The 19,369-nt window shown below is 36.4% G+C and overlaps 1 protein-coding gene across 2 annotated transcripts in view; it reads left to right on the top strand.

Moving 5' to 3' along the window:
* The window catches only part of LOC145768743 (uncharacterized), a 52,048-nt gene that overhangs the window by 5,535 nt on the left and 27,144 nt on the right, over positions 1–19,369 (top strand). The window contains exons 4-17 of one of the 2 annotated variants that reach the window (XM_082580324.1): positions 3–172; positions 4,115–4,372; positions 8,323–8,483; positions 9,341–9,466; positions 9,880–10,071; positions 10,182–10,306; positions 12,307–12,425; positions 13,868–14,119; positions 14,369–14,523; positions 15,115–15,303; positions 15,727–15,918; positions 16,721–17,368; positions 17,544–17,795; positions 18,917–19,093. In XM_082580324.1, the coding sequence (XP_082436450.1) occupies positions 3–172; positions 4,115–4,372; positions 8,323–8,483; positions 9,341–9,466; positions 9,880–10,071; positions 10,182–10,306; positions 12,307–12,425; positions 13,868–14,119; positions 14,369–14,523; positions 15,115–15,303; positions 15,727–15,918; positions 16,721–17,368; positions 17,544–17,795; positions 18,917–19,093 (3,016 nt within the window). The remainder of the gene's footprint in view (positions 1–2; positions 173–4,114; positions 4,373–8,322; positions 8,484–9,340; positions 9,467–9,879; positions 10,072–10,181; positions 10,307–12,306; positions 12,426–13,867; positions 14,120–14,368; positions 14,524–15,114; positions 15,304–15,726; positions 15,919–16,720; positions 17,369–17,543; positions 17,796–18,916; positions 19,094–19,369) is intronic. The other variant, XM_082580326.1, reaches the window with a different exon arrangement.

Below are 19,369 nucleotides of genomic sequence, written 5' to 3' on the forward strand. Positions count from 1 at the left end.
AGCACCCCCATGGTGTCGGGGCTTGTAGCCCAAGCCTTCAACGAGCACATCTATGGTCCCAACACTCCTGGCAACGTCACAGTGCAAAGTGAGGCTTGGGCTGAAGATTATCATCCGCAAGGAAATGTTACCAACTTCACTCAAGTGGTCACTGCATTTAACGAGGAGGAAGGTGAGAGGGTTATTTTCCTGCAAATATTTCTTCTTCATTGTAACGCTTTATTGCAGTCACACTAACTGTCGATTTGAAATAATATATTTTCAACTTGATTTTGTTTAACCATAGAGAAATAAAACAAAGAAACTTTATTGGGTTTAACATGATGTATTACATACACAAATCTAACATAACTAAAATTAAAAATAAACTTTAACGTTTTCGACACGTACGTGTGTCCTCATCAGGAATTACATATCTGCAGTATACATAAAATGAAAATTGTAAGGTAAATTTGACTTTGCACTATAACTGTAACTGTAGGCTATACTAGGGTGGCTCGTTTTTGAACTTTTTTTTTAAATTCTCTCGGGGTAGTGGGGAAATGGTGCCAATGAGTGAAAAAACGCTCATGACAAAATTTGAGATTTGTAAAAAATTGTCTTCAGCCTCCTCATGGGGCCCAAAAATCGTAAAATGGGGTCAAAAACGCAATTTTTTTTTTAAATATTTTTAGTTTGGGTAGATACAATATTGTTTAGATATATCTAATTAACCTAAGAAAAAAAATTGGCGTGATTTAATTTATTCCTTCAGCTTCCTCACAGCTTCTGAAAATTTCCATTTTGCTGAAAATTTCGCATTTTTGTGGGTGGTTACATGATACATAATTGCGTTAGACATTTTGCCAAATATAAAACGTCATTGTATTTCTCTTTATAGACCTTCCCTGAGCTCTTGCGTCATTTTTTAATGAAATTGGGTTAATTTGGTAGGAAAAAGTGATGTCTTTTATTTGAATTTACGTCACTGACGAAGTTTGTAGTTATGTAACCACAAACAAAAATGCGAAATTTTTAGCAAAATGAAAATTTTCAGAAGTTGTGAGGAAGCTGAAGGAATCGTTCAAATGACGCCAATTGTTTTTCTTAGGTTAATTAGATATATCTAAACAATATTGCATCTATCCAAAGTAAAAATATTTAAAAAAAAATTGCGTTTGGGACCCCATTTTTTGATTTTTTGGCCCCATGAGGAGGCTGAAGACAATTTTTTACAAATCTCAAATTTTGTCATGAGCGTTTTTTCACTCATTGGCACCATTTCCCCACTACCCCGAGGGAATTTAAAAAAAAGTTCAAAAACGAGCCACCCTACTGTATACTAACGGCACTCCAGACTAAAAAGCACAAACTGAACGAGTAACATAAGAATGATTACAAGTAAATTATACGGTGGAAAACAGATCACATGAGGTGTAAACTACAGGCATTTGACACACAATTAGAACACACACAAAAGGAACGATGAGCCACAGGCGAATAACTGCCTGTTGAGAGACGGAATGTTACGTTTGACTCTTCAGGCTTCCATGATCTTAGTCTGAATTTCAGATCTGCCTCGAGAGATGATTTCAAATTGGTCGATCGAGACATTGTCAGTGCAGGTTTCACAAAAGGCGATGTGCTCTTTAATTGCACTTTTGGTTGTTAAGTTTGAGTTTAAGTGCTCCAAACATTTTCGAATGTTGTGTATAAATTTAGTTGTTTGAGAGACGCAAACCAGACATACATTGGTATGTCAACCAGACATTTGTTGACAAGGGCCGGGAGCACTTAAACTCAAACTAAACAACCAAAAGTGCAATTAAAGAGCACATCGCCTCTTGTGAAACGTCGCCTCTTGTGAGCACATCGCCTCTAAAACTAAGATCATGGAAGCCTTAAGAATCAAACGTAATAATCCGTCTCTCAACAGGCAGTTATTTGCCTGTAGCTCATCGTTCCTTTTGTGTGTGTTCTAATTGTGTGTCAAATGCCTGTAGTTTACACCTCATGTGATCTGTTTCCTCCGTATAATTTACTCGTAATCATTCCTGTGTCACTCGTTCAGTTTGTGTTTTTCAGTCTGGAATGTCGTTAGTATACAGTTACAGTTATAGTGCAAAGTCAAATTTACCTTACAATTTTCATTTTATGTATATTGCAGATATGTAATTCCTGATGAGGACACACGTACGTGTCGAAAACGTTTGAGTTCATTTTTAATTATGTTATATTTGTGTATGTAATACATCATGTTAAACCCAATAAAGTTATTTTGATTTATTTCTCTATGGTTCAACAAAGCAAACTCTCTTCCAAAGCTTGATTTTGTTTGTTTAACACTTCCACTGGAAATGTACAAATCAATCTTAAAATTATCTGCAAAAACGTTTATTTGTTGCAAAGTAATTTCTAACAAATACTGTCCAGAATATGAAAAGAACAAAAAGATTCTAACATCCAATAGACTACCAATCAAACTGAAAGCAAAAATTTTCAACACCTACGTTTTACCAGTCGTGCTGTACAGTCTAGAATGCGTAAATTGGACATCATCAACAATGAAAAATCTCACTACCTTCCAAAATCACATCATGAGAAGCATGACCAACAAAAGGTTACTTGATCAAACGAAAATATAAGATCTTCTAACTATGACAAAACTACATCCAATTGCAGCAATAATAAAATAAAAGTTTTAAAACTGTTCGGCCACACTAAAAGATCACAATTCGGAATCAGCAAAGTTTGCACAGAAGGCAAAGTAGAAGGAAAAAGAAAACGTGGCAGACAACCAAAACATTGGCAAGACAACATTCAATCATGGACCGGACTCAACTTGACGACACTGAGCGAATTGGCTCAAAATCGCCACTCTTGGAAGCAAATAAGCCATGTTGATGCGTAATCTGCCGCAGGCGGAGATAACGACTGATGATGAATTTCTAACACATAAATTAACTAACTTCAGCAATTCAAGCAAATCTGTAGAAAACGACGATCAGGTTTAAAAACATCGAAGTAAATCACAATTTGTTACAATTCAGACATGCGTTATTCATTCATATCTAATAGGAGAATATAGTACAGTAGGCTACGTCAATGTAATAATAATATGAAACCTCTTTTTCAACTCGATTTAGCGAAAAATTTTACGATTATGGCACGAAAATAGCGAGTAGCCTACTCTGTTATTCAAACATATCCTGTACAGTGCACACATAAAACATAGTTGAATCTTTATGACAATACTGGCAATCCGACATACGTAGGCTAACAGTGAGCGATTAGAAAATATTTTCAACTAGGTAAAGCAATCAGTCATGACTTATTGTGGTAGTTGAACCGAGAGAGTTAACTACATAGTGATAACCTTACTTAAGAAAGAGATAGTGTTTAACAACTCAGTCACTACTAACCTTGTTGAAGAGCAATCTGTTTGGGTAGTCCAATGTTAGGTATCTTGTTGCCTTCTGGCGATATGGGTTGATTGGAGATTCTAATTGGAAAAAGCCAATAACAGTGCACGAAAGAAAACCACACAAAAGAAAAGATTTAAGTTTAACACAAATAGGCATTTAAACAGAACCTACGAAAGAATATGTAGAGATTTGGTTTGTTTCTGATCTGTTTGGGAGGTTTCCAATCAGACCGAAAACCACTTAGTTGCTATAAAGCGAAATAAATGATAAAAAGTCGGCTGCATAGCCGAGTGGTGAAAACACTGGAACGGCAATCGAGAGGGCGCCGGTTCGACACCGCTCAAGAGCATACGACTGTGTCTGTGGCAGGACACTTAAAGGCATGCCTGAAGGTGGACACGAAGATTGGCTTCCTTGCCTTCCCGTCCACTTAATCTAAATCTTCAACCAACGGGTGAAAGCCTGGATACGACAAACAATGATAAAAAGTAAATTATAAATGTTTTCCACATACCTGCTTCTAGAATTGTCACTCTAGGATTACGGATAATGGCTTCATCGGTGAATTACAAGCATGCCAACGATGCGATTATCCACTGCATTATGAGCACATAATAATCAATAGAAACATGAACTTATTTGTTTTTTTTAAACTGCTGTTGAAATCATTTTATACCGACGGCTTCACTTTCAAATGTTTGATGTAACAGACATGTTTTGTGACGACGAATTCAAACTCGATCTATGGATTCTCTTGGATGACTCAGAGGATATTAGTGATGAGGAGTTTGAAAGTCAGCTGAATTTCATTTCTGCACTTGCATCGAAGTTCAGTGTTTCCAATTCAAAAATTCAGATTGGTTTTTCGGTGCTATCAAACAACGAGCACGAAATTCACTTTTGGTTCAACGAAAGTGACAGTTTGTCTTCCTTGAAAACGGCTGTGTCGGATACAAGGCGGAACGAAGGTGAGAGGGTGAAGTGAGTTGTAACTGGTGAAATTTAATTGACAAAGCAGCGATTTGAAAGAATACAGGATGTGCAAAGTGCCACAAAATAGTTGTTATTCTAGGTTACACAAACTCTACTTGAAATAACTTGAAATATATACAGTCGACTCCGCTTAATTCGGACACTTTGGTTCCGCTCACTTTGGCCGAATTAAGCGGAGAAACAGCTTTGTCCGAATTAAGAGGAAAATCAATTGTTTGTTTCATGGTATGCGTAAAGGCATGCAACGCATTAAAAATACTATTCTGTTGCGTAATAAATGAATTGCAGCTGCGCTATACTGCAATAATTGGCACTGATCGCATAAAAGGCATAATAGTTATACTTTCTAGTTAGTTGTATTGTGCAGTATTTCGATACCAAGCGATTCAACAAATATATTACTGTGTAACAGACACATATAGGGTTGAAATAGTAAAGTAAATCTTCAAATACTGTGTCCTGTGTCCAGTGATGGGCATTATCGGCGATAATTATCGGCGATACATTTTTATCGCTTATCGTTATCGCTCAATTATTTTTTCAGTTATCGTTTATCGTTATCGCCAAAGGCAATATTTGATTATCGCCGATAATTAATCGCCGATAAATTTTATTTTGGATCAACACACAAGTGGAAAGATCATAAAAAGTAATATTTTTACTAGCCACCTAGTTTATGAAACTAAAATTAAAACCAGTTTTTCTTCAGTGCCTGAAGTGTGTGTGCACAGGTCGTTATCAGGGGAGGGGGCACGCCCCCCTGCAGCGACGGCCCTGACAACACAATAAATTTTAGAGTTGCAAATTGCAATGCAATGAAATGCATGCAACAAGTCTCTTATTGTTTTGCTGCAATGAGCAATCGCGAGTGAATTTTACAATAAAAATGTAAGCGCACAGGCGGCACAACTTCCTTTGAAGCAAAGCGAAAGAAATTGGCAAGTGGTTTGTGAAAGTGTCGCAATACGAAGCCGCTTTTACATCGGAAACATGGTCTTTCGCGCCCCCTCACGATCAACTATTTTATTCTTGTGTTTCCTTTTTTCGTTGAAAAGTGTTAGTTTTTAGTAATTGTCGTAAAAAATAAAATCTCTCTCGTCAAAACATGAAACTTACTGTTTTAAGCGCATTAAATCTTTAGATGAGTAGATTAACTAAAATTGCAAGAACTTGCCTTGAGACGTGCGGTTACGTCACAAACTCAGGTTAAAAGACAAAACTCACACACAATAACAACACAAGATCGGCTATAGACTGTAAGATCGATTTTTTTCTAGCTTGGCGATATAACTTTAATCCAAAAATAATAACCGAATGCATAAGTGCCATTTAACTTAAAAAGTTAACCCATTTGTGCCGAAAGTGAAAGTACTTAAAAAAATTTTCGGAAAATTTAAATATTGCATAATTATGACCTAAAAAACATATCACAATTATTTTTTTCCTAATTGTGTTTGTACTTTTTGAGAAAAAAGCCGTCCTATATGTAAGACGCTAGGCAAATCCGTTATCAAATTTCACAAGTTTCTTGTGCGTAATGCTTAAGCGTTATTACATTTTACTTATCGCTCAAAGTGATAAATGGGAAATGTCTTGTTCATGTTTTGTCATGTCATTATTGTTATCAAGCATTTTATTGAAATGAAAGTTCAAAATATATGAAGATGAAAATTAGCAAAGTAACACAACATCACTGAAACAAGTCATTGCGGAATATGATATTGCTTGAAGCATTTAACATGCAGACCGACATCACGTTTTTTGCATCTTGTAGTTGTTTTTGCATGACAATAGGCGGATCGAGTTGCGTGGTAAAATTATGCTAAATACAGTGTAACCTTTCTCATTTACTGTAGCCTACCTATGCGCCATAGCCTATCTCAATCAAATAATTTTATTCCCACTAGTACAGTGCCTACATTGTAATTCTTATCTCAACAACTCAGCGTTCTGCCATTGCTTTAATGATGGTGTTCACAAAGAAAACAAAAAAATATATCTGAAATTATCAGTAAATTACGATAATTATGTTATTGTTCTTAAACAAACACGACTAATTTGACAAGCTTGATGGATTTCACGGTATGCACATTTTTACTACCAATAACGCTTAAAATTACTGATAAATTTTCAAGCATTTTGCGTTTTTGGGAATTTTTTCAATTATTGCTGACTTTGCTGTAAACAGCCCTTTAAGCAGAAAACAAAATACAAAGTTTGGAATTTTTTGTGGTATTTTCATTTGATTTAATTATTTTGCCCACTGCACGTAAGCGGCAGTGTAACTCAATTGATAAAAGCATCCAACTGGTATCTGAAGGTATAATTATAAGCACAGCGGTTACCTCAGTGGTTTGATTCTGGATCAAGAGGTTGAAGATTCGATACCCACTGCCGCTGTTGCGATTCTATTTATGCATAACTTACAAAAAGTTTTGTCCCTTTACAGTATATTATGTTCGATTTTTCGGCATGTTTATGAAAACAGTTCGTTCTGCATGGGATGGGGCAGCGCTGACCAAGAAAAAAAAATTATCGTTATCGGACATTATCGGCGATAATTTATCGTTTATCGTTATCGCTTAACTTTTTTTTGATTTATCGTTTATCGTTATCGCTTTAGGCATTTTTCGTTTATCGATTATCGTTATCGCTCAACTGAAAAATGAGTTATCGCGCCCAACACTGCCTGTGTCCGAATTAAGCGGAAAATTGTCCGAATTAACGGGAGTATTTTACGTGCAATTTTTACTTTTATTCCGTTCCCGAGCATCGTGGCCGAATAAAGCGGCTGTCCGGGTTATCCGGTGTCCGAATTAAGCGGAGTCGACTGTAACAGCAGCATGATACTCTTACTTGCTACTTTACAGTGAAATATTTTACTCTATCTTCGTTTCAGATGAATAAACAAATGTAAATGAAAATATAACACTGTGCTACGTAAGTTTAAAGTTAAAGAACGCCCCTCTCTTCACAAGTTACTAAAATGTTAACTGTTTCTAGTGTACTTTTCGATGCTGAATCTAAAAATGTTATCAGTTTTCTTCCATCATGTCTAATTTTTTGGCAAATTGCATTTGAAATCTTTGACAGCTTCAAGACCTTGAGATTGAGAATTGCGACGTCATGAAAACGATTCAACAATTGAATTAGGTTTTGATGACATCACAATGAAGGTGCAGTGACATCACAACCAATGCACCTGCTGCTCGAAAACACTTTCCCTCGTCAGTATATACGACACGTTTGTGTTATAACAACTTATACTGATAAGTTTTGTTTCCATAATACAATGAAAAAATCTAAAAGTGATCTGGACAGGTTCAGTTACAGCTGTGGCAAGGTCCCCTTGTATGGTGTACACTTAGTGCACAGTCACCAAGCAAAACTTTCGTCAATTTGTAAATCACGTATAGGTCACTGTCAGGGGCGCCAGAAGCGGGGGGCAGGGGGCGGATGCCTTGTGCTTGTTGATGTTTTGTGTTTGATGTCTTGTGCTTCTCGTATTTTTACTTTGTTTGTACCACTATCTCGTGTTGTGCTTCTGTCCATCTTGCGTAATCTGCTTGAGTTGTTTTCTGAACAATTAATGTTACTTCTCAAATGCTTGACCCGTTGTGCTGCGTAATTTTTCAGTTATCATTTTACCAAAATAGAGTTACAATAATAGACCAAATGAGTTCCCACAGAAATGAGTTACTTTGCGCATAATGACGATCAGAAGCAGCACAATTGAAAATGTTATCGAGAAAAAACTTGATCTGAATTCTTTTTTACATTTTTAAATTCAGCACAAAAAATTGATTCAGAAACAGTTAAAACATCTTCGTACTTATCAACAAAATTTTTAAACGCTGCACAGTGTGATCTTATAAGCAATAGCAACAAACAAAATCGCAAAATTGGGAATAAACATTTTATTCAGTCAACCTTCAAACCGATGAAGCAATTATAGACATCGTCAACAGCCGCTTCAGTTCCTCCAACGGAGCGCGGTCGCCCGATGATGTCACAGACCTACGTCGAGTCCTCGTCATTGTCACTGATGCTAACATTCCTGACGACATTGACGTCATCAACGATGACGTAAGTTGTAAGAAGCTGAGTAGGCCTATGTTAGTGACGTCCTCAACGATGACGTAAGTCGTAAGAAGCTGAGTATGTCAGTTAGCTGTAACAAAACCAATTTTAATTTGTCCAAGCAACAAAAACAGTTTTTAGAAGTCGCAACGTAAAACAGTCAACTGGTAGCGCATACAAGTATCTCCAGAAAGATTTCTACCAATGCTTGCAAATGTTCAATCTGCTTAAAGTTAACAAAAGGAAGCTTTAGATCGATGGATGTAGCTTTCCGGACTAAAATTTCTTGTGAGGTGTTGTTTCTTCAATGGCAGATAAAAACCACAGTCCACCAAGCCAGCTAGCCTACCTTCCTTGTTAGAATTATACGTCAGCGATAAACGAATATCCGATAAAAGAAATAAAACAACAAAGAAAAACAGACCTTTAGAATAGCAACACCAAAAGTTCATGAAAAAAATAAGAAAAGGTTAACATCAAAGCAAGAGCAGCATGACACAGAATGTAGAAATCTCTTGAATGTTAAAAAGCAACTCTCGTTTTATTTCGATGTAAAGTATAGGCTTCTGCACACCATAGAATTAATTTTTAAAATGACAAACGTACCAGCCAGCAGACGAAATAGGGAAGTTTGAATAACCGAAATAGTTCGAAATGTGCAGCAGAAGCAACTGCAATACTTTTCACATAAACCTAACCCGCCGTACGTTTATTTACAGTATTTACTTCATTTAAAATACTTTTATGAGTCAACTATCGCAGCTTTGGTATAAACGCATTACTTGCAAGATAATCCGTTTATTTGGAAGAGGTGACAATTTACTGTACATCAAAAATATTTTAAAAACAAAAGGTTTGTTCAGATGGAAGGCACAGCGACTACCACAGAAATCGCTACCACAACAACAAGTCAGGGAATTCAAAGTTCAATTGTGATCAGGGTGAACAGACAAGCACCAGAAGAATATGCACAATCTGCTCTTTCAAATGTAAAAAATGTTTCATCATATTTTACTTATATTCAATTGCTATCTCAGCTTGCAGCAGATTGCGCATCAACATGCGTTATCTGTTTCCACGAGTCACGGTTTTTAACTAGCTCTCCTAGAGTCGTCAAATTAAATTGGTCCATGCCTGGATGTTGTTGTGCCATCACCTTATGGTGTCTGCCTCTTTTTTCACCTCATGTTTTACTTATTTTATTTAATAAAATACGCTTCCATTCTTACAGTGTTCAATTTGAACTTTTCGTGTAGCGCTTCTAATTGAATAAGCATGAACTGAAAAAGCTGTGTGTATGGTCATGTAACACAATATGGGTCCATTCGACTGTGAGTAGCCCTAATAAGATGACTTTACTTTAAACATTCTTTGAGTGCTTGCAATGTTTTGTTTCACACAGGTTGAAGATTCCAACGTGAGCGTTATAGTTGTCGGCGTCGGCAGTACGTTTGACATGAACAAGCTCAATGCCATGGCGACTGGCCCGGATGACGAGCAGGTTTTCACTTTTTCCGACTTTTCAGAATTAAACGCTACAGAAAACAAAAACAAAGTATACAACCAAATCTGTAAATCCACTTTTGCTGAATCGGTGAGAAATACAATGATGTTTTGAAGTTACCATCGCTGTTAGAGCTTTTTGATGTGATGGACGAAGAAATCTTATGATGCAAGCTATTACTGTTTTTAATGTTTGAATAGATTTTTTCTTACGTGGAAAGCAACTTGGCACAAAATCCTTCTTCATACCAGGACCCCGACCATCTCATGGGATCCGTACAAGATCATTTTCAATTGCAATGTTTCGACTGCGGAGACCAGAAAAGGTGAAAAACACTTTTCTTACATTAACATGCGTCATACATGCCCATACATGCTTCACACATACCCATACATGCTTCACACATACCCATACATGCTTCATGCATGTATGGGTTCACTACTTAGCGTTGGCGTTGGGTTCACTACTTAGCTACTTAGCGTTCACTACTTAGCGTTGTTTTTTTTAACTTGACAATTTGTTGCACGGTGCATTCAGTGACTAAGCATCACGTTTGCATCATTGCATGTTATTTTTCTGAACTCTTTGGAATTCCCTGTCAAATGATCCTCTACTAATTTGTTTGACTGGCAGTTTGTTGCTTGGTCAAGGAGCCGAGTAGTGAAATCTCTGATACTGCGCTCAGTAGGAAGTAGGTTCGATACCTGAAAGACACTGTAGGACATGGCTGAAGATGGACACTAAGATTAACATTCTTGTTTTCCAGCTCCCATAATCTGCAGCCAGAAATAGGCAAGATCACCAGTTTTGGTGATCTTGAAGATCAAGATCACTTATTGAAGTTATTGTGCATTTGAAAGAATGATGTTTTTGATCAATAACGTTGCAAAAAAATATCTTATTCATAAGCATTAAGCGACCTGGTTAAAGGTAATTGCTATTTGCTAACAGTTGGGTTTGATCGCTGGCTTAAAATTGTAATAATTTAGTGACTGTTCCTATTAGGCCTATTGCAAAGTTACACCCAGGATCGAGGGTAGTTAGCCTACAGTGCCGGTACAGAAAAACTCACAAAATTTGAAATTAGTTTTATGCCTTCTATTTAAAAAAAGAATCACGTTTAAACTACATAATTTTTCACCAAATTTTTTTCTGATTCATACGGGAAGCTTTCATTCGTGTTATTAAGTATTTTCAACTTTTGCTGGTATTAATGTTTATTGCTTATTTACCCATCTGGCAACTCTGATACTTTTGTTTGCTATCAAAAACGAATTTGAGGTCTGCGGTTAGATAAACCACTTCAAACAAAAATATCAACGACATACAAACAAGAGTCAGCATATGTTTTCACATTTAATAAATTTGTTTATAGGCTACTCAGACCTTGAACAATTATTGTTCTGGTTAATTTATTGCATTGAACTACTTTACATGACCAAAGTCAGCTATGAAATCTATTTTGTTAGCATCGCAATTCTAAACTTTTAAAACATCTAAAACATTTTTTTGGAATTCACAAAAAAATAATTGTGAACAAAGTGGAATCAATTTTTATCATACATCAATATAAGGAATAGACGAAGTTACCTTCTTAAGATTCTGATATGATAACTGACCAAGAAAAAGTTATTCTCTTCAGCTGTCAATACACCTAACCTAACCTTAGCCTAAATTATTTAAAACTGCCAATCTGTAGAGCCTCTGATACATTTCTTTTGAGATACTTTTTTTATTATTATGACCAACAGAAAAAACTTCTAAATTTTGAAATGGCAGCACTGATCAAATTAGATTAAAACTTCAAATCGACTTTTCCTGGACACACATCAGGAACACATGTCATTCTAACAATAGCTTGACGTTGGTAGTTGCCACTAATTACGTTAGTAACTTTGTGCATTACGAATTACAAAAACATGCTTCTTTCTAGTAAGCAAACTTCAATTTCAAAGTGAACTTGATCTCACTGTTCTTCAAGATCACACAAAAAAAATCTTAGATCAAGTTCAGCAAAACAAAAGTGTTCTTTACGATCAAGATTTTAAGCCCATCTCTGGCTGCAGCAAGTCTTCGACTCCCGTGTGTAAGCCTGGATCTTAGGTAGGCCTAACAAGAAATGTTGCAGCTGAGCTCCTATCTTCCAATCCGAATATGTTATTGACAGAAAATTATATAGATAAAATTAAAATGATGGAAATCAGTTTCATGCGCCTCACTAAAACTATCTATTTGTATTGATGTTTCAAAAACAGTGCTATTAATTAAACTGTGTTTCTTTCTTTGTTTGTCCTGAACTAACAAAAGTTGTTTTCTTTTGATCAGTGACGATGTTAAAGAATCAATCTCAAATATATTTGACAATAATAAGGTTATGACAAAAGAAAGCGGAAAAGATTTAAAAAATAAGCTCATAACCTGGAGCAACGAGGATTATGACGGAGGTATATTCGCTATGACGTAGGTATTTAGATTATGACGTAGGCATGTAGTGATTTTATGAAGCAAGTGATGTTCAATAAAATTTCAAACATTTTTTTGTGGAATAATTTTTTTTTATTAAATTTAATACATCAGCTACAAAGTGTAGTCACTATATTTTGTTTATCATTTTTCTAAATAACTAAACTTTGCTCATTTGATCAAGCATTCAAAGCGTGTTGTCAATGAGCAAGTCTTTGACATGACTGGAGGTTGATGTAATTTTGATCACAAACTTTAAGATAAATCTATTTCATATTTTGTTGAAACGATAGCCTAGATATGAAAAATCAACTGCCAAAGCGTGATCATTCAATCTCAAATCACTGCAATACTCCTGGTTTTGCCTTGAAGCAAATAAAAGAATTTTTTCCTCTACCAGTGTTGTCAGATGCTTTTCTGAATTCCACCACAAGTGCCAAAATCTAACTTAACATTTGAAGGTTGGGGGGAGGGGCTGTCAATTCAACTTTTTGTATCAACAGCTGTATCTCTAAATCCACTGAGGCTGCGACTACGAGATTTCTTGACTTTTCCTAACTTTTATTCACCTCTATTGAGCTGAAATTTTGAGCGAAAATAGAATATAAATTGAGAGACATAAGGCATTTCTCAGCACATCCTCTGAAATATTTCATATTGTATTGTTCAACATTTTTCTACCAGCTGGATGAAAGTAATTAATTTGACCCATGTTTCGTTAATCCTAATGGTTTCACAGCGTGAAGGGAATTGGCTGTATTTAAAATTATGTAAAAAAGTTTTAATCACAACATTGCAATGCATGTTCTTCATTACTCTACCAAAAAATAATGTGTAAACTCACGCTACAATTACAGTCATAAGTCACCTCAACATTTCAACGTATATGAGCAGTTCTAAAATTCACATAATTTTAATTTTCGGATATGCTCAGCGTGAATAATTTTACAAAGTTAATCCCTAATTTTGAAACCGTGCCTTAAAAAATGACAGAGATATCACTCCTAAAGCATAAGAAGAATCGACAGCCCCCCCCCCCCCCCCAAACTGAACAAGACTCCAGGAGCCCAACCTTCTAAGGGTTCATCTACCATAGTAAAAACGGCTCAGCACAAAACATATTCATTGTATATTATACAATGAATATGTTTATTAACTGTAACTGTATTTATTGAGTGCCCGCCCAAATGTGAGTACTGAGAATACAATAGATCGCCATGATTTGCATGGTTTAAGAAGCATTGATGCTTCTTGTATAGAAGATGGTTTAAAGAGCGACTACGTTTTCTTCAATGAGCAGTAAAAGTTCAAAAAAGTAATAATTAAAAAGTAGAAATAATTAAGTCAAATAGTAAGTAATTGATTACTCATGTGACAGTTTGTCTGAAACTTTTTATATTATGACGTGCTTGTTTTCTCCAAGGTTGCAAAGATGATCTTAAAATGGACCTTTGGTTTTTAATGAATGCACAGTTCGAAGAAGACGACAGCAACTTCAACCAAGCAACCAATTTTGTTTCCAACACTGTTTCCAATTTTACTGTGTCATCTTCAAACGTCCAAGTTGGGATGTCCGTTTGCCATGCGAACAAACACGAAGTCTATTTCAATTTGAACGACCACGCCAACTCTTCAGACTTATTTGAAGACATAAAAGAAGTAAAAAAACCTATAAGTAAGAATATATATCTATGTAGCATTGTAGCCTATGTACAGTATATGTGTAAGTAAATACAGTAGGCTAGGGCATTACTGTAGGCTACTTGATGCAAACTAAAACTTTTCACTGTCATGGAAGTTATTCAGGCATGATGAGGATTGTTAAAATGAACAAATTCCATGCGATTGTTTTGCCTTAATATTGATACAGATAAATCATCGATACCAGAAAGCTACAGATTTGTGTATTTCTTTCATTTTTCAGAAACAAGAGAAACAGGGAAAGCTTTACATGATATCTTGCATAGGGGATTCACCGAAGAGATGGGCGTGCGACCTTTGACCAGTTTTGTACCTCGTGCGCTCATCATCGTCACAAATGGAAGAGACAATGTCAACTACATTTCTCCAGCCAAAGAGGTATTTTGGACTCTTTTATAATTTCTAACAAATTATTGCCGAGCACTCGATTTTATAACCGATGTCACCAGCTTATGGCGTATGAGCGCTCGGAACGGGCTAGTTGCCCTGATTGAGGAAGTCCATCTCAACACATCTGTTGAATAGAACTCTAGCACATGAACCACTTATACCTTTCTAGGTAATTCCTTTGAGGTAAAAGCTAAAGAAAGGAAACCTTGATCACAAACAGTCAATTGCTAAGTGACTCCCCCTCGACAATAGCCCTTGATTTTTCTCATGATTATGAACAGTAAACTGTTCTAAAGAGAAATATCTACGGCCCTTCTTGAGACTGTGGTAGAGGCATAGCCACGGGGTAGGTAATCGCCCCCCCCCCCCAATTAATATCATTTTAGCTCGTGTTGAATGACCTTTATGAACTGAATTGATTGAATTTATGTCTAGTAACATAAGTTTGTGATGCTGTAGAATGAAACTAAACCGTGGAAGTGCATCTTGCCATGCTTTGCTTAACGCCCTTTATGATTTCAAGCATCGTTTATAGCCAGCGAAAGGTCAATAGTTGTGAGAACTTTTGATAATTCACAGCTTTTCGAATCCAACATAACAGTGTTTGGAGTCGGGATAGGAGATTACGTCAACACTTCTGAATTAGACGAGATGGTGTCGCCTCCTATTAGGAAACACAGCTATCATCTCTACGAATTTAACAAATTGGAAGAATACTTCATCCCAGAGATCTATCAGAAACTCTGCAGATCTCCCATTTCTGTCACTGTGAGTAGGTTACCTGTTGCAAAAAGTACTCTCCCAAACAAGAAAGTTTCCTTTATTTTACATTAGTGGTACGTTAAACTGTGCAGACATTGAATCAATGCAAAAACAAAGTAGTGTTGATGTCTGGATGAGCAGTTAAAAGTTCTACACCTAAATATGTCTTCAAATAAGAATTATTTTTATAACAAAACTGTGATTTTTTGTACTTGCGCACTTAGTACAGCCAGTGTGGCTATGATGAAAAGGTTGATTCTACTGTAAGTGTAAGATACTGCTTGATATTATAGAGAATCTACATACCTGCAATTTACATAATTGCACAAGTGAAGCATATTTTGTAGACGCAATGATGGCGTGACAAGCAATCTCGTTGCGTTTATTATCTCAAGAAACATTTCAATTATGACGTCAAATATTTCACAGTCTTCGTATGACATCACACTGGTTCTAAAGAAAGGAGTGGAGAGATATCTTTGGGCCAAAGTGCTCGAGGATAAAGATCTTAGAATAAATTTTGCCACAAGTGATACTGATAAAGTCGGGAAAGCGTATGTATCGGTGGCAGTGACAGAGCCGAGCGGTGCTTATTATGACATCTCTATTGACCTTGGCAAGGTAGGTACTTACGGTAACTTCAATGTTTTGAAACTCTTCAACCAGAAATTGATGAAATAAAATCCGGACTCATCAAAAATTCTATTAATGAATAAACTGAACGATTTAGAACACATTACACTTTATCACCACATCTTGAATTAGTCCCACTTGTGACTGCAGAAGTAATACAATCAATCTTTTATTGCAATAATGTTTTTTTCAAAACATTTTGTGAAGTACAAATTCTTTAGTTAGTTATCCGGTGGGTGTGAATCAAAATCTGAGGACGGATTTCTTTTATCACATCTTTGAGATATAGCCTACCGAAAACATTTGATTTTTGTCAAAAATTATATGATTGACATGAACTGTACCACCATGTAAATACCGTGTCGTAACAAGCTAAAATTGCGTAAATCACCTTCCCTGCCATAGATTTGCTTCAATCGTTGTGATTTGATGCAAAATATCGATAAAGATAGTGTCTGGTTATGCTTTACCTTCTCCTATACCTTGTTATTATTTCTTTCTTAATAATATTGCGTTAAAAACTAATTGGTTTCAAATTTATAATTTGTGTGTGTATTTCAGCAAATTGTGCATTTTATGGCACGGGATACTGGATATGGTACAGTGTGTAGGTGTGATAAACGCTGTGTCAAATCTGCCATCTTTGGCAAAAATAACATTTTATTGCTATTATATGTCAAAAACTTAATGTTATAGATATAACAAATTATTTTTTTGCAAACTTTTAATTTCTACGTTTAATTATGGTTTAGCCTAATTTTAATTTTATGAAATCCGTTTGTTGTGACAGAATAGTACCAAGATATTGGTCAAGGCTAGCGAATTGCTTGCTAAACATAAAGGTCGCATCCAAGACATAGAAAAGTGGATTGTCCGAAATGGAACTATCTCAGTCTACATGACGCTCTTAACAACTGGAAACGCCACAATGAACTTAACCACGGCTGTGGAGCCCCTTGACCAGGGCAGCCCCATCCCTGTTAATGAAGGAGATGACGTCATCGCAACAACTGCAGTAACTACTACAAGTACAAGCACTCTGATGGAATCTTCAATCGCTTACAGCGCGGAAACAATTTCTACCGTGACAGCATCCACTGCTTCTTCAACTGACGCTTCAGCCTCAAGCGGCGTTTATTCCGTCAACGAAAGCCCATCTTCTTCTTCTTCCGCCACAACACAAAATATTGTAGATACTTTTGCAACTGAATCACTCCTTCCATCTCCTTCCACGAACTCAATTGTTACGACAGAGAACTATGAAGGCGCTTCACCAAGCGTGCAAGGTGATGGTGGATCGATAACGCCTTCTACTGACGATTTAAATACCGCATCGACACAAAAGCCTGCATCGTCCAAACCTGCATCGACACAGCCGCCAGCTGACAACGATAACACGTCACAGAAAGGCGAGGAAGACAACCAGAATGAAGTAACTGTAAGACTCAAACTTTACTTTTTCAAACTTTTGTTTCACTAGGAGGCTCATGAAAGTAAATAATCTTAGGTAAAGTCGCTTTGGAAACTTAAACGGTTGAACTTACATTGGCAAAAGTTGTTTAAAACTGAATGTAGTTACGGAAGGAAACAGATAATTCTCGTTTGTTACTTAGGAACCAGCAACGCCATCGATTTCTTATCCGGACAGGGAGACTAGTTCAACTGGAAACACCACCGTTGTGGCTGGGGGAAAAGGGTTGCCAATAGACGCCGGGGAAGGCGATGCAGTGGCAAGCGCGCAAACAGGAAACTCTAGCTCTTCTTTGGGGGCTCTTGCCGTTCTTCCATTGTTCTTGATATTTATCTTCCTCATTTTTCTTCGAAAGAAAAAGAAGAAAAAAGTTGATCCTGCTGTAAAGATGGTTGTAAGTCTTCAGATTTCTTGTTTTAAATTCATTAGAAAAAATTGCTTTTTCATAATTATCCAACTCAAAGCAATGACAACGAGATGGATGGAAAACTCTAGAACAGAGGTGAGCAATGAGCAGCCTATAGCCCGCGGTCGGATCCAGCCCTTGTGTTTGTGTAGCTTTTGTACGACATCATTAAAGACTGCTCTGTGTATCCACCTCCTAACCGAATTGAAAATCGGTATTTTTTCTGGCCGACCAAATGCAATTATGCTGTGTATCTCTTATATGTACCAACTACCAACGTATTTTAAGGCTAAAAAAAGACTTTTAACTAACCCCTGATACGGATAGGCCTACAGACGTAGTAGAAAGGTTTATTTGAACGTGGTAGGCCTATGTAGGCTACATTATTAAAATTAATTTTGTAAAATTATTGTGCGTGTGTTTGTGTGCGTGCATTAAAACTGTGACATAGAGCTGTTCTGAGTTGGCATATCAAAAAAGATAAATTTTGGAGTGTGAAATCTCAAAAACTTTGCAGCAACAGTCGTCTTTAATCTTTACAAAAAGTAGGCACAGAAGGTGCAAGAAATATTCAAGCGAGTCACGTAATGTCAAAACTGATAGAAGAAAACATGCGAAGAAGGAGAATTTATAAAGGAATGCTTGATGGCAGTTGCAGAGATCGTTCGTCCAAAACGTTCGCCTACAGTGATGTTACTGAATGAGCATCGTTGCAGCCCGCCTCCGCATTATTACCACCTTTTTTGGCCCGCGCATGCAAAAAATTTCCCCCTGCTCTAGAATATGACCATAGAAGTAACAAGAAAGAAAACTTAATTTCCAGTTTTTGAAACCCAGACTTTTTTCCTTACAGATCGTGCTTTTCTTTCTTTCTTGTAAATTCTACGATCATGTTTTAGAGTCTACCGGGATAGATGGTAGACTACAGAAATTCTTTTTAAGCAAACTTCGCAACAAAAATGGTCCAATCAATTCTATGATGACATAATGAGCGACCGCTTTATAGCCACCGTGGTACAACAGACCTTTCCTGTTGATTGTCATGTTTGTGCAAAAATATATTCTCTGCGTAATAAAGACGTAACTAACTCACTGAAATATTGTTGAAGGCAATGCAAGAATTGAAGGAAGCCACAGAACAAGCTCAGATGGCGAGTGCCACGCGCGAGGAACTGAAAACTCTAAAAACCAAATTGGAAGTTGTCAGTACAATGGATATTCCTGATGAGGAACTCATTGAGGCGAAAAAGACAATGAAAAGTTTACAAATAAGACTAGATGAAGAAGTAGGAAAATTATTTCGTTTTGCTTTGAAATTTCTGGTTTTGATCACTATGAAAAACTATAAAATTCTTCTAAGCCAATTTGAAAGTCTTCCTTGATGAAGCATTAGGCCTATGTAAAATATTTTGGACGTCAAACATGTTTAAAAAGTGATTACTCTTCGAGATTGCAAAACGAAGGCCTACTTTTTATTTTATATAAAAAATGATAAGCATTCACTTTATAAGAAAGTGGAAAGCAAAACCCCCTCATTTATTTTCCAAGCATGAGCTGTGATC

This window comes from Aplidium turbinatum, chromosome 4, assembly GCF_918807975.1.
Source record: "Aplidium turbinatum chromosome 4, kaAplTurb1.1, whole genome shotgun sequence".
Classification (NCBI taxonomy): domain Eukaryota; kingdom Metazoa; phylum Chordata; class Ascidiacea; order Aplousobranchia; family Polyclinidae; genus Aplidium; species Aplidium turbinatum.